The sequence below is a fragment of the Mesoplodon mirus genome (genome assembly GCF_964341445.2).
Source record: "Mesoplodon mirus genome assembly, chromosome: 15".
Classification (NCBI taxonomy): domain Eukaryota; kingdom Metazoa; phylum Chordata; class Mammalia; order Artiodactyla; family Ziphiidae; genus Mesoplodon; species Mesoplodon mirus.
In genome coordinates this window covers 15,678,688-15,692,988 of record NC_138991.1, presented here as the reverse complement: position 1 = coordinate 15,692,988, position 14,301 = coordinate 15,678,688, and the positions used below count along the sequence as shown (strand labels likewise).

The window sequence follows — 14,301 nt, the reverse complement described above, 5'->3', positions numbered from 1 at the left end:
AGAGAAGCTCAGAGTGCCATGTGAATGCCCAGGAGGAACAATCAACTCTGCCTGAGAGAAGAGAGGTGTGCTTCCTGGAGCAAGTGGCATCGGAGCCCTGAGGGGGAAGGTGGGGGCATCCCAGAAGACGAAATTGCCCAAGCAGAGGTACAGGAAGCAGAAAATTCGAACAAGCCTGCCAAGAATGGAGGAGCCGGGTTTTGCCTGGAAGTAACAACTGGCTGAAAAGGCTAGAAATGCGAAATTAGATCATCTGGCCCTACCCCAAACTCATTTTCCTGTTCATCCTGTCACTTTCCTCTCAGGTACACTCTCCACACACAGTCAGGCCTCTGAGCTGGCAGGAGCCATCCCCTGTCCCACATCCCTTTAGCATTTCAGTGACCGATGGCCTGACCTCCTGCGGCCAGCGCCTGTTTCTCTTGGCCAAGGGCAACAGACAACTCCCTGCCCCCACTCCATCCCCATCCCCACCCTTGGCCTTCAACCAGTGACTGATGGGAGTGGGCGTATAAGCACCCCAGCTCCCTCACTCCTGGGTGGGATAACGGAGCTACATGTTCTACTCCGGGGGTCTGCAAACTAGGGCCCATGGGCTAAATCCAGCTCACTGCCTATTTTTGTCAATAAAGTTTTGTTAGAACACAGCACCACCCATCCATTTATATATTGTCGGTGGCTGCCCTCCAACTGTGTAATCCAGCAGTTGGGAAAGTGACCTTATGACCCATAAAGACTAAAACATCCAGGGTCTGGCCCTTTACAGAAGTTTGCCAAGCCCTGTTCTACAGTTTCCCAGAGCCCCCAGGAAGACTCAACGCGGTTGCCCTCGGTCCGGGGTGATAACACACCGATAATAACTTGGCTGATAACACACTGTTTCCCCAAGTGACCTTCTCATTCCCCTCCTGGAGTTTCATCCATCACCTTCGGAAACCATATGAACCACGTACAACTGCTATCTGACTGCTTTGACTCCTAAAAATGGCAGTTTCCTGTGGTTCAACCTAATACTTGTACTCAAATCCTTGTTTCGTGGGGAGCCCAAGCTAGGACAGGAAGACAAACGTCACTGTTCCCATTTCACAGATGGGCCCTGATCTGACATGGTTCCCACGCACACGCTACAGAGGTCAGCTCTGGGGGTTTTTTTTGTTTTGTTGTTGTTGTTTTTTGCCATGCCACGCGGCTTGCAGGATATTAGTTCCCTGACCAGGTATGGAACCTGGGCCCCCAGCGGTGGAAGCACGGAGTCCTGACCACTGGACCGCCAGGGAAGTCCCTCAGGTCTGGTTTTGGACTCCCCACCCCAACCCAGTCAAAGCCTTGCCAGGTCCTTGCTATATGCAGTATCATTAGCACACCTGCCAGGCTACCCGAGGCTTATTAGCTGTGGACTTGTTCACCTAAAGAAGAAAAGCAAGGCTCGAAGAGACCTGCCCAGGGTCACTCAGCTGACAAATGGGCAGAAATGGGGTCTCAAATCCAGGTTTTCTTATGACAAATTCAGGGCTCATTCCATGACAAAGCAGCTACCCCTTAACTTTTCACCTCAAGGAGTCTGTCAGTCAGGTCCCCTGCCCACCTCTCTGGAAACAAAGCCAATTTTCCATGAGGATCAGGTGAGCTCAAATAGGCAAACACCTGTCAGGCCCAAAGGTCTTTATGTTTGCAAGGTACAAAACAGAAAACCAAGATAGACACCTTCCAAAGGTACCTAGGGGACTTCCCTGGTGGCGCAGTGGTTAAGAATCTGCCTGCCAATGCAGGCGACACAGGTTCGAGCCCTGGTCCCGGAAGATCCCACATGCCGTGGAACAACTAAGCCCGTGTGCCACAACTACTAGCCTGTGCTCTAGAGCCCGTGCTCCGCAATGAGAAGCCACCGCAACGAGAAGTAGCCCCCCGCTCGCTGCAACTAGAGAAAGCCCACGTGCAGCAACGAAGACCCAACGCAGCCAAAAATAAATAAATTTAAAAAAAAAAAGAGGTACCTGGAAAGAAACCCACCAGGAAGCACAAAATACACACATATATTCATGAAAAAAATTAAATGCAGCACAGAATGCTGGAAAGACCACAAGTGTTGGAGGCAGGCTCAGGTTTGCAGTCCTGACCTACCCTTCACCAATTTGACCTTGGCCAAGCCAGGAGTCCCTCTGGACACTTGATTCCTCCAGCCCCACCTAACGTAATGACCACGCACACCTTGTGGGACCATGGAGAGGGTGACCTGTAATAGGGGTGGGCACTACCCAGCACAGAGCTGGCCACACCTGCTCTCCTAACTCTGTCGCCAGATGTTCTCAGACAGCAGGTGGGTGGACCCAGCCCCGCCAGAGCCCCTTTACCAAGCAGGACACCCATCTCACAGCTGCTGCGAGTTTCTGCAATTCCAGCTCACAGCTGCCCCTTCTTTGGAGAGCTGCTCTTAGCTGATGGGAGCTGCCTTGCCCCAAAAGTTATGTCTCCGCTCCCCCGCCGCCCCGGGGGGACTGTCCACAGCCCATGACTGACTGATATGGGAGTCCAGAAGGCCAGTCAACTCTGTGACGCCATCCGCCCTCTAGAGCTTCCCATGGGTCAGGCTGAGGCTAGCCCGTGGCTGAGTGCCCATCGTTAGCTGCTTCTTTTCCTGCCCATCCTGCATCCCAGTCTCACCTGACAGCACTGCATAGCATATCACCTGCACAAGAATCCATGTCTCAAACTAAGACAGTGGGAACAGGAGAGAATTCTCCCATCTTCTATATTCTTTTCAAGTTGAAGACCGCTGGGAGGAGTCTAAGAATACTACACATGTTAATTTCTCCCTCCCTCTTAGCACCCACCCAATTCCCATCAGGGCCAGGCCTCCCAGTTTGGGGGTCCCTCTCCCAGGACCCAGCATACCCAACAGAAGCTAGAGAGAAGTGGCTGCAGCTTCCAGGGGCCAGATGGTTCGGGGGTGGGTTGGCCTGGGTCTGGGTGGGCCCCCAAGGCACCTGGTCCAGTCTCGGTGTTGGGCCCAGGCAGATGAGAGATGTTTCTCGACATTTGCTGAGGAACTAATTAATTTCCATTACAGGCCCCAATTAGTGACATATCCTCCCACCCACTCCCAAGGCGACTCCAAGCGGCATTTCTCAGGGACACCAAGTACTGGAAATGCAGGGTATGGAATTGAAGCCTCAGGTGCCAATAGGGTGCAAAGTAGCCACTTGGGTCACCTGGGAGAGGAAGAGGCCCTGACTGGGAGTCCAGAAACATCAGTTCTACTCCTGGTTTTACCAGAGACCTGCTGTGAAGCTTTGAGCAAACCATGAGATCCCTCTCTGGGCCTCCGCTAAAGATGCTAGAGGACTTCAGAGAGACTTCTGGCTTAAGCGCTCTGAGACAGTAATAGCTAAGACTCTTAACACACTTCTACTGTATTTGGGCTCTCTACAAAGCATGTCACAAATACTTACTCATTTAATCCTCCTGACACCTTCAAGGCAGGGAGGGGCTATTATGGGCCCATTTCACAGTTGAGGAGACTGAGGCTCAGAGAAGTTAAGTCACTTGCTCAAGGTCACACAGCCAATGAGTGGCAAAGCCAGGATTCAAACCCAGGCCATCTAGCTGTGGAGTGTGTATCATAACCACCACTGTGCTATACCGCCTGGTATAATCTGACTACTCTTGAATCCTCACAGGACTGGGCACCACCATAAGTGCTTAATAAGAATTTACTAACTGGAAAATAAAGAAAAAACTGGTAGCCTAAAAGACCATACTGGTGGTTTGTGGGAGTGGGATTAGGTGGCTGAGGTGTGAGGGAGACTGATGTTTTCTTGGGTGTCCTTTGTGCTGTTTGGCTTTTCACCACAGAACATGTTACTGTCAGTAACAGCAGCATAAAGGGTTGTGAGAGCTAGAAACAGTGTTTGTCCTGGGGAGGGGACAGGAGACCCAGAAGACGGAGGTGTCTGGGGCCCTTTTAATTGGATATTTTTCGTGCTTCTAAAATGTTGTACCATGGGGCTTCCCTGGTAGTGCAGTGGTTGAGAGTCCGCCTGCTGATGAGGGGACATGGGTTCGTGTCCCGGTCCGGGAAGATCCCACATGCCGCAGAGTGGCTGGGCCCCTGAGCCACGGCCGCTGAGCCTGCGCATCCGGAGCCTGTGCTCCGCAACGGGAGAGGCCACAACAGTGAGAGGCCCGCGTACCACAAAAAAAAAAAACAAAAAAAAAACACGTTGTACCAACTGCATATATTTACTTAATCCAAATAATACTTATTCTTTTAAAAAGTATTCAATGACCAATCAGCCAAGGATCAGCTAGAAACTTTGGCAGGAGGGGATGCTCTGGGGATGAAAACGACCATAGAGGCAGAGGAGCAGGGGAGAAATCCAAAGGAGGAGATGGGGGCCTGGACAAGTGCCCCCTGTTTTCTGGGAGACTCTGGTTGTATCTAAACCAAGCCCACTAGACACCTCACTGTGTAAATGGGGATCCTGAGGCCCAAAAGACAAAGGGAAGTGGCCGGAGGAGATGCTGAGATCTGGCAGCTGAACGGAGACCTCTTCTCCTGACTGCTAATGCAGGCTCTCAGGCCCCACTGGGCACAGAGCAAGCACCAGCTGTCCAGACCCGAGCCAGGAGTCCCAAACGCAGGCAATGCGCTCCCACCATCCCACACTTCCTGCACCCAGGAAGTCTACAATAGCAGGAAAGGCAGCGCTGCCATGTCCTGGACGCCTTCTATGCCTCACACATTATCTCTACTTCTCACAGGGTAGAGTTATTCACTCCATTTTACGAAGCACGAGGCTGAGGCCCAGAATAGTTACGTATCATAATCAAGAGACACAGCTAGTAGGTGGCAGAGATTCAACCCAGGTTTGGGGCCCTCCAAAGTCTGTGCTCTTTTGCTATCCTGAGCCAACCCTCTTGGAGAAGTGTTTCCCATCAGTTGAGGACAAGTCCCACCGGGAACGTATTTGTAAATGCCTGTATCTTCAGACTCTGAATTTTAAGGGACTGGATGGGAATCTTATCACATCATATGGTTTGTCCCCCACGCCTCCAATCTAAGCAAAATCTCAACCTTCCCTAGAAAATTACCAGCAACCCCTTTCTTAGAAACATCTAAATAAACTGACTCAGTAAAGTCTCTTGGTAGCATTTCCCAGCATTTTGCCCCTTAACATTGATGGTCCCTTTGATTTACTTTTTCCCAGCAGAGACCTGTCCTCAAATGAACCTCCTGGTTTTAACACATAGTCCTGCCTTTCCCCAATGCAGGAAAAGGACCGCGTCCTGTTCCCTTCGGTAAAAGGTGCTAGACCTGAGCCCCTCAATATTCCACAAAAGGATATTATGGTCTGATGTGTTATTCATGTCGACTCATTTATCATTTATACAGATGATGTCCAAAAGGATTGATGGGGTCCTTCACATTAAACCCAGTGCAAAGCAGGGCAGCAGCTGAGGCTCATTTGATCCGAGACCATGTGATGGAAACATGAGTGCCTGAAGACTAAACCCGGGTCCTGAATTTGGTACCCAATGTCCCCAGCATCTAAGACACAGGTAGCCAGGAGGCATCCCAAGTTGAGAAGAACCCTTCATTTCTCTCCAGCTTTTTCTCTAACCCAGTGATTCTCAAAGTAGGCTCCCTGGACCAGTATCAGCATCACCTGGGAACTTGTTAGAAATGAGATTTCCAGGGGACCTCCCTGGTGGCGCAGTGGATAGGACTCCGTGCTCCCAACGCAGGGGGCCCAGGTTCAATCCCTAGTCAGGGAACTAGATCCCACACGCACGCTGCAACTAGGAGTTCGCATGCCACAACTAAGGAGGCCATGTGCTTGCAACTAAGGAGCCAGTGAGCCACAACTAAGACTTGGTGCAACCAAATAAATAAATATTTGGGGGAAAAAAAAAAGGAATGAGATTTTCAGCCCCCGCCCCAGATGGAATGAGAAACTCTGGGGTGAGGCCCAGCAATTTATGTTTTAACAAGCCCCCTCGATGATTCTGACCCGTTAAAACCAACAGTAACAACCACAATCGCAGCAGTAACCTCTAACTGAGCATCTACTACGTGCCCAGCATTAAACCCACGATCTCATTAGTCCTTATAACTGAGGAAATCTTAGTTCCACATGCCCGGCTCTGGGGTAGGTGTGTTTTGTGCATTATATCAATTTATTACTCACAATAACCCTTTGAAGAACTTGTTATTATTATGCCCCCCTTTTACAGATGAGGAAATTGAGCCCCGGAAGAGTTGAAGCCACTTGCCCAAGGTCACACAATTTAGAAGCAGCAGAGGCAGGATAAAAATTCAGGTGTGTTGGATTCCAAAGCCATGTTCTTTCTGTCCCACCACGAAAGCTCCCCAGAGTTTCACAGCTACATCACCCTAAGAAGCTATACAGCTGGGTCGGGTGAGAGTCGAGGAGGAGAGAGGGGCGGGCAGGGAGGGCAGAAAAAGCCCTTCCCAGACTCCACACTACCAGCTACAATGTGAAAGGAAGCCACGTGATGCACTTAAAGGCACAGCCACCTGTGTCTAAGGGACTAAAAAGACAGGGATTCGGGAGTTCTCGGCCTCTGTCTTTACCCAGCTGGGGGTCTTTTCCATTCCCAATCTGAACTTCAGTTTCCCCACCTGATACTCCTTATCATTGTCTACCAGGCTGAGTGATCCGCCCCCAGCTTACTTCTCTGACCTCGTTTCCCCTCATGCAGTCTAACCACGCTGGTCTGCTTTCTCTTCCCTAAACACCCAAACTCCGCGCTGACCTCAGGGCCTTTGCACCAGCTGTTGCCTCTGCCTAGATCCCTCTATCCCCTCATATTCCCATTACTGGCTCTGTCATTTAGGTCACAACTCAAATGTCACCTCCTCAGTGAGCCTTTCCTGACTATCTTACTTAATGTTATCTCCTATCCCATCAACCTGTCTTATTTTCAGTTCACTTAACACAATCTGAAATTATTTGTTTAATTGCTTTCCTGCTTACTGTCTGTCTCCTCCACCTCAGAACATAACTCCGTGAGCGCAGAAACTGTGTCTGCCTTGTTCGCCCGATATAGCCCCAGCACCTAGAATGCTGTTGGGCACTGAGCAGCTAATTAAGTATTAGCTGAATGAATAATACCAAAGAAGAAAACCTAGACTCAAAGGCCAGAGCCCTGGATCCTTAACACGTGACCTTGGCAAGCTGCTTTGCCTCACTGAGCCTCAGTTTCCCTCCCTGCCTAATGAGGAGAGTGGACTAGGTGCTCTCCAAGGGGCCTTCCAAGACTGCTAGTCTTGGAAAGCCAGGCCTGGAACCTGCCCAGCTGGTCCATTCAGAAGAGGCAGCTGGCCAGGGTCCCTGCAGCAGCTGCCCCCTCCCCACCCCCACCCGTGTCCCTGCCCAGCCATGCAGTCATCTCACTGCCCCCTCGCAGAAACTGTTAATGAAGTGCGCACTGCTAAATGCAGTTACAATTATGGGGGCTAAGAATAAGGCGCTGACATCAGCCTTGTCAGTTTCCGAGTGAATCAGAAGGGGAGGGGGGAGGAAGGAGAAAAGGGGAGGGGGGATGGCTCTCTGGAGCTGTCAAGTGGAAATAGCACAGCGTTAAATATAATCCAGCACTGGCCTACATCGGTCTGGAGAGGCAGGTGATGGCTCAGCCCCCAGGGCCAGGGCAGACAACTGGATTCTTCAAGGAGGCCAGACAGCCCTCTGATGGGGATCATCCAGGAACTGATGGCCAGGAAGGCACTCCAGTGGGCTGGGGTGGAATGCAGTGGGATGGCAGACCCTGGAGGGATGCATCTGGATGTGAATAGGCCCTCACACCCTGGCCTTTGTCAGTGGCTGTTTTGACAGCCCAAGCACAGCCCCTGGGGCTTACACTGCCCGTTCCCACCAGGAATCTCATTTCAGGACACGAGGCAGAGGGTGGTCTCTGGAGTCAAACATGCCTGGGTTTGAATCACCACCATGAAACCCAAAAAAGTCACTAAACACCACCAAGCTGCCTGGCTTTTCCTCATCTGCAAAATGGGTACATCGGCAACAGCTGCTACCCCTTTTGGCTGCTATAAGATTCAGTAAGATTATGGAAAGCACTGAGCACAGCCAAACAAGCCTCCTGATCATTTTATTTTTACAACCCCAAGAGATGCTCAGACAAGGATAATTAATCCCTTTTTCAAGATGGGGAAACTGAGGCCCAGGACTTGCCTGAGGCCCTAGCACCAAAGTGGAGTCAAATCCAAGCCCCATGGAGTAAACTGGGTGGGAGAAGGAGAGAATTCCAGTCAGTCATTCCAAGGGACTGGATGTGGGGTTTGGAACTGGAGCTCTGACAGTAAGACAGTGGGCTTGACTGGAAAACATCGTCGGGGTGGGGGGCGGTACACAGATTACAGTGGGGGAGATGTCTGCACCCTTCTGAGCACGTCCTCCAAAACTGGTGCCTTTCCAACAATTCTTAAAAGAAATCCTGAAGCGATGGTTGTTAAGGCCACAATGAAGAGATGTCAGAAGAGGCAAAGGAAAAGAAAGGCCCTGAGGTGGGAGAGAGGGTCAGCTGGCCTGCGGTCTGCTCTCCTCGGCACCTCCGCCCTGCCCTCGCTCCGCCTTCCGTTAGTTAAGAACAGGCTCGGCCTCTGGGATGGAGGTGGGCGGGGAGGAAGGCAGAGCCTAGTTCTCAAAGGGAGACGAGGGGAATGGGCCCCTCCTTTCCCCTTCCCACCAAACAGAACCAGGTGGGCCTCTGGCAGCTGCAAAAGCCAAGGAAGCTGAAGCCATGAGTCTGGTGGCTTGGGGACAAGGAAGAGAGGGTGCCAGAGAGAGAGAGAATTTTAGGAAAGAGCTCAAACTGCATCAGAGCAGATCCACAGGCCAGTGATCTGTGTAATGGGGGAAGGGATGACTCCCCGTCACCCAATTTTTCTTAAATACTTCTTTCAGAGTAATTTAAGATAAAGTCGTTTGGGTCCACACTCACACACCCACAACTTGAACGATGGGAACAACTGGTTCGATTCTTTACTATGCCTCGGTTATCTAAAGAGTTCTGCCCAATTCCCAGCCCAGAGAGGAGATTACAGTGCTTGGTGGTAAATTAGGGAACGGGGTAGAGGGGGGACAGGAAGTGGCCTGCCCTAGGGACGAGGGTGGGAGTGGAGGCTTCAAAGCCTCCACCTCATGCCCTCAAGTGGCCCTAATCCTGAAGGGTATTTTAAGGCCTCCCCCCTCACCACTCCCCCTTATCCACCCAGCCCCAGCCCCCCTTTAGGGCTGAAGTACTCTGTTCCCACCATCTCAGGGGGAAGGGATGGGAGAGCAGGACATTTTGTTTCCCAGAAAAAGCTCAGGTCAAATTTCAAGGACGAAAGTTAGCACTTGGTCTGGGAAAGAAAACCTTGCCAAAAGGAGGAAATTGGGGAAGGGAGGGGGGATTCCAGCGGGGTCATTCCAGGTGCCTGGGGTGGGGCGGGATTTGGAGCTCTCATGACCCCTGTTGAGATCTGTCTGGCAAGACAGGAGTATCTCCACCCCACGAGCCAGGAGAAGTAACTCAGACGGCCCCCTCCATTTCCCCTCCGTCCAAAAACAAGGGGAGTGGGCTTTAGCACTAGTCTGTGGGACCCATCCACCATGCCACCCCACCCACCAGATTTGGTCTGAGCGGAAGAAGGCAGTACCACGAAGGGCTTTCCAGCCCAGAAATGTGGCCCGAACTGCTAGGAGAGGGACCGGTAGCCGGCCCGTGTTGCCATGGCAACTTCCTCCTTGCGCTGGATCGAAGCATCCTATGGGCAAATCGGAGCTGGCTGCTCCAGCTTCTCCGCCCCTCTCCCGGGCGGGTGGGGGAGAACTGGACGCCAAAACCACTTGGTCAGACTCAGGGACACCATCCTCAATTCCAGACCCTGATATGGCAACGCCCTTTGGCATTTGCTGGATACTGAAGACACTCTTGCTCCCCCAGCTGTGCCCCAAGGCAGAGTGTCAGGACTGGGACTGTAGATGTAATGAAAATTAACTGTTAAAGAGAACAGGGAAATGGGGAGCTAGGTGCTCCCCACCCTCTTGTTCCACATGCAAGTCCCCCAGATCCCGTCTTTAAACCCCCTCCAAGAAGAAGGGCCCAACTCTGCCTTAATAGCTACAACAGTGCAATAAAATTAGCTTTATTAAAATTATAAAAGCCAACATTTTGAGAACCAGGCTACCCCCCTCCTCAAACCCACAGATTGTTTTTTACAGCCATGCTCAGAAATAAGTCTTACTTGGTGATAAGAAAGATAAGAGCTAACAGGTATTGAGAGCCTATCTAGTGCCAGGTACTGTACTAAGCCCTTTTCGCAGCACAAACAGCATAATAATCAACAGCATAGATGCCTGAGTCAGACTGCTCAAGTTCAAATCCTACCACCCTCATTTCCCGGCTCAGTGACCTTGAAAAATATTCTCTCTGTGCCTCAGTTTTCTCATCTGAAAATGGGGCATGTTAAATGTTAATTGTACAGAATTGCTGTGAGGAAAGAAAACAATATTGAAAGTGCCTAGGAGGATACTTAGAGAAAGGTAATCGTTTAAAAAATGTTGACCCTCTGGGGTCCATGCTATTATTTTCTCCCTCCAAGTCACCAGCAACCAACAATATAGATGTGAAAAAGCAGAGGTCACGTGTCTAACTCCTCCCTGCCCCACCCCTCCTCAATTATAAAGCCAGCACCAGCAAGGCTGAGCCATGAAGACACAGACACAAAAAATGCCTCCCGAGAGCATGCCTCTCTAAAGCCTCAGCATCTTTGTGAAAAGGGGCAAAAGCAGTGTAAGTAATGGGTTCAGAGTGCACCATGGAAGATGCTCCTTGGGAGGAATTCTAGGAATCTGCAATGACCAGCTTCCTGAACCGCAGGGTGGCTAGAAAGGGGTGGAAGGGGCAGCTTCCTTTGCTGACAAAATGTCCAAGGCTCCCAAGCCGGAGGCAGGAAAGTGCTGTGGCCCAGTTAAGGCTAATGAAAGTCTCCTCCTCATACAGTTTCTCAGGAAACCAGCTGAAGGGTGGCATGTAAGCCCTGAAGATGGCTCTGAGTCAATCCGGTTGATGAAAAAGGTGCATTGGACAGGAGTCAGAAGCAGCAACAAAGGGGAGGCACCCAGATGAGCCAGAGGCCCATCAGGGACACTTCTGAGTCATCGGGGACAGAGGGGCACGAAACTGGTGAGGGGAGGGAGCAAAGAAGAGAAAGGTAAAGCAAAGCCAATTCTGACAGCCCTGCAACTGGAGCAGTCTCTGTCCAGTATCTGAGATATATTCAAACTGCTTTTCGAAATTAGTTCAGGGTGGTGCCGTTCTAAAAGAATAAATCCAAGGGGCTTTTTTTTTTTTAGGAGAAAATTAATGACTTTGAGAAGAACAGGAGAAATTAAGCACCAAGACAACGTTCCCTACTTCCGATTTTCACCAGACACTCATTAGCCTTCCCTAAAGGAAACTTCACTTTCTCCCCGCCGCTCCCAAACTCGAAGCATCCCTTAAGATGAACAGACAGTGAGCATGAGATGCCCAAACCAAACTCTTGGCTGCCAGCCGCTCCCTGGGACCTCTTCACCTGGGAACCATTTTCTACACAGTGAGATTTGACTTTTTAAAAAATCCTCTTTCAGAGAGAGGGCTAGTGTTTTACTGGAAAGAGAACCAGAAACCTGATTTTTGTCTTGGCTGAGTGCCTGCCTCACTGGGTGACCTTGGGTTACACACACACACACACACACACACACACACACACACTGGGGCTTCAATCTCACACACATGCATACATTCACACAAATACACACACACACCAATTTGGGGGCGAAAAAGGGTCGGACAAGATGATTTCTAGGTGCCCCAAGTGAAAAACTTAAGAATTTGAAGAAACCCGCTGGAAAAAAAAAATAGTGACCTTTAAAAATCTCTAATATTCCATGAAGTTATCTATTCTGACTCACGTGAAACCAAAGCAAGTCACCAGCAACCAACAATAATAACCAAGGCATCTGAACCATGACATGGAGCATGACTTTGAAGAAAAACCCAACTGTCCCTACCACTGATGCACCTTGCCTCTCGAGACCCAAGTGGCCTGTTGGAACTTCAGGAGCGTCCTTGAACGTCAAGTGAGGCATGGGGGAGCCAGCTCACCGAGGCAGGTGGGGCTCCCTCCCCAAGCCCCCACGCTAGCCGGGACTTCCTCTCCTGGATTTTGCTCCAGAGGAGGCCACTGGGTTAGGAGAACCCCTCCACCCCTCCTCACCTTGCCTTGTCCAGAATAATAATACATCCACCCTCAGCTGCATCACGGGGGAAGTTAAGCCTCTGAACCTCAGTTATTTTTTCTGTAAAATGGGGATTCTGTAAAATGGCTCTGCGGTAACCATCTTTACTCCACCTCCATCTCCAGGTCAACAGCAAGACCGGTCTGTCAGGGGTCAGCCTCACATAGCCCCATTCATTCACTCAGCCAACACTTTGTTCTGGAGAACCTTCTCCCTTTCTCCCCACCTGCCTCCTGCTCCAGCAGAAAGACATGAGCACCCATCACCCACCGTTCCATCCAAGGCTTATCAGATAACAGGCTGACCAGATAAGGGTCCCTGCAGGCAGAGAGTCTTAAGCAGGGCCCATGAACTCCCTAAAACTGTGGACAAAAATTTTTGGATGGTGCCTATGTGTATTTTTTGGAGAACTTGTCCATATTTTCATCAAGTTCTCAAAAGCGTCCATGAAACCATTTTACTCCTCCCCACCACACACACCCCTCTCCCTTTCATCCCCTCATTGAATTAAAATACTCTCAGATTTTCAGCTTACAAAACACTTTTAACTTTACCTTTATGTCTGAGGTACTGTCATCCCATTTTACAGATCGGGATATGGAGGCTAGGGGTGGCATGACTTGCTCAAGGTCATGGCTAATACGGAGAGAAGCAAGACTGGAACCTCATTCCAACTCCCAATCTGGCACTCTTTGGGGAACTCTCACCCAAGCCCTCTAGGTACCCCACCTGTTGGTGGCTTCGCTTCCTCACCGCAGAACCAGATCTGAAGCCCTTCTGTTTCCTCTGCCTGGTCCTAGGGCCCCCAAGAGCTGTTTTCCCTACATTTCCCCGCCCCTTGGGCTCTGGCTGGGGTTGCGCGCAGGCCTGGGAGCCTGAGGTTCGGGCCTCTGTATGGTGGTCCGGTTCAGCCCACCTAGAAGGGCTACTCCAGGCACAAGAGCACCCGGGGTCAGGGGCACACTCCAGAGGGCGCGCAGGTGTAGAGTCGGTGCCGCCCTACGCCTCCCTGGGGGAACCGCTGGGAAGAACCGAGAGGAAAGGCCGTCACCCGACCGGTCCCCTCGCGGTCCGCCCCAGTCCTTTAAGGACTGGGGGAAGAGGAGGAGAGACAAACAGGGGCGCTCAAGGCCTTGGGCGCAGGGCGGGGGTCTTGGGCAGGGAGTCTCTGGATGCAGCCAAGACAAAGATGGAGGGGTAAGGTTGCGTGCGACCTCCAATGGGGGGGGGGGCGCGTCGGAGCCCCGGGGGTGAGGCGGCCAAAGCCCCGGGGTTTGAGGAGTGGGCACATACAAGAGGCTCGGGCAGGGTGGCGGGTCGGATCCAGGGACAAGACCGGGAGAATTCAGTAGGCGCAGGTGAGTAGGGAGAGCTAAGTCCAGGCGACCCAAAGGGCCCACTTGCGGAAAAGGGGTGAATGCAGATGATCTAGGGGTCCCTGGGGGCGGCGGGAGGCGAGGAGACCCCACATCCTAGAGATCTGAGGTCCTGTGGGTGGGAAAGAAGACCCTGGGGGCGCATCCCCGAGCGTGCTTGGGATTGGGGGTGGGGAGGAAAGAGTGGCCACCTCTTAGGGCGCACCGGGTCGGGGAGGGGGCCTCGGGATCTGGCTCCCGGGACGCCCCCCAGGGGTCGGGGGCGGGCCACGCGCTTACCCGCGTCCTCGTCGTCGAAGGAGTTCATGCACGGGAAGTAGATGGCGAGCGCCTCAAAGGAGGCGGACAGGCTGAGGCGGCTCTGCGAGCGCTCCATGCCCGCACCGGCGCCGGACGCCTCGGCCGCGGCGGCGGCGGCGGCGGCGGCCGGCTTGGGCAGCTTGGCCGCCCCATTCTTGACGCGGAGTACGGCGCGCGGCGTGGTGGCGGCGGCCCGAGGCCGGGCCGGGGCTCCGCGGCGGGGCTGGCGGGCGCGGCTGGGCCGGAAGGCGGGCCGGGAGCTGGCGGCCCGCGGACCCGAGGCGCGCTGTGCTCCCGGCGGCTGCGGTAACGGC

The 14,301-nt window shown here is 52.3% G+C and overlaps 1 protein-coding gene across 1 annotated transcript in view; it reads right to left on the bottom strand.

The window, feature by feature from the left end:
- RIMS4 (regulating synaptic membrane exocytosis 4) overlaps nt 1-14,063 on the bottom strand; it is a gene marked incomplete at its 5' end in the record, with an annotated part of 62,518 nt that extends 48,455 nt beyond the window's left edge. Inside the window, one exon of the mRNA XM_082600620.1 lies at nt 13,967-14,063. Within this exon, the coding sequence (XP_082456746.1) occupies nt 13,967-14,063 (97 nt within the window). The remainder of the gene's footprint in view (nt 1-13,966) is intronic.
- Nucleotides 14,064-14,301: the final 238 nt, after the last annotated feature.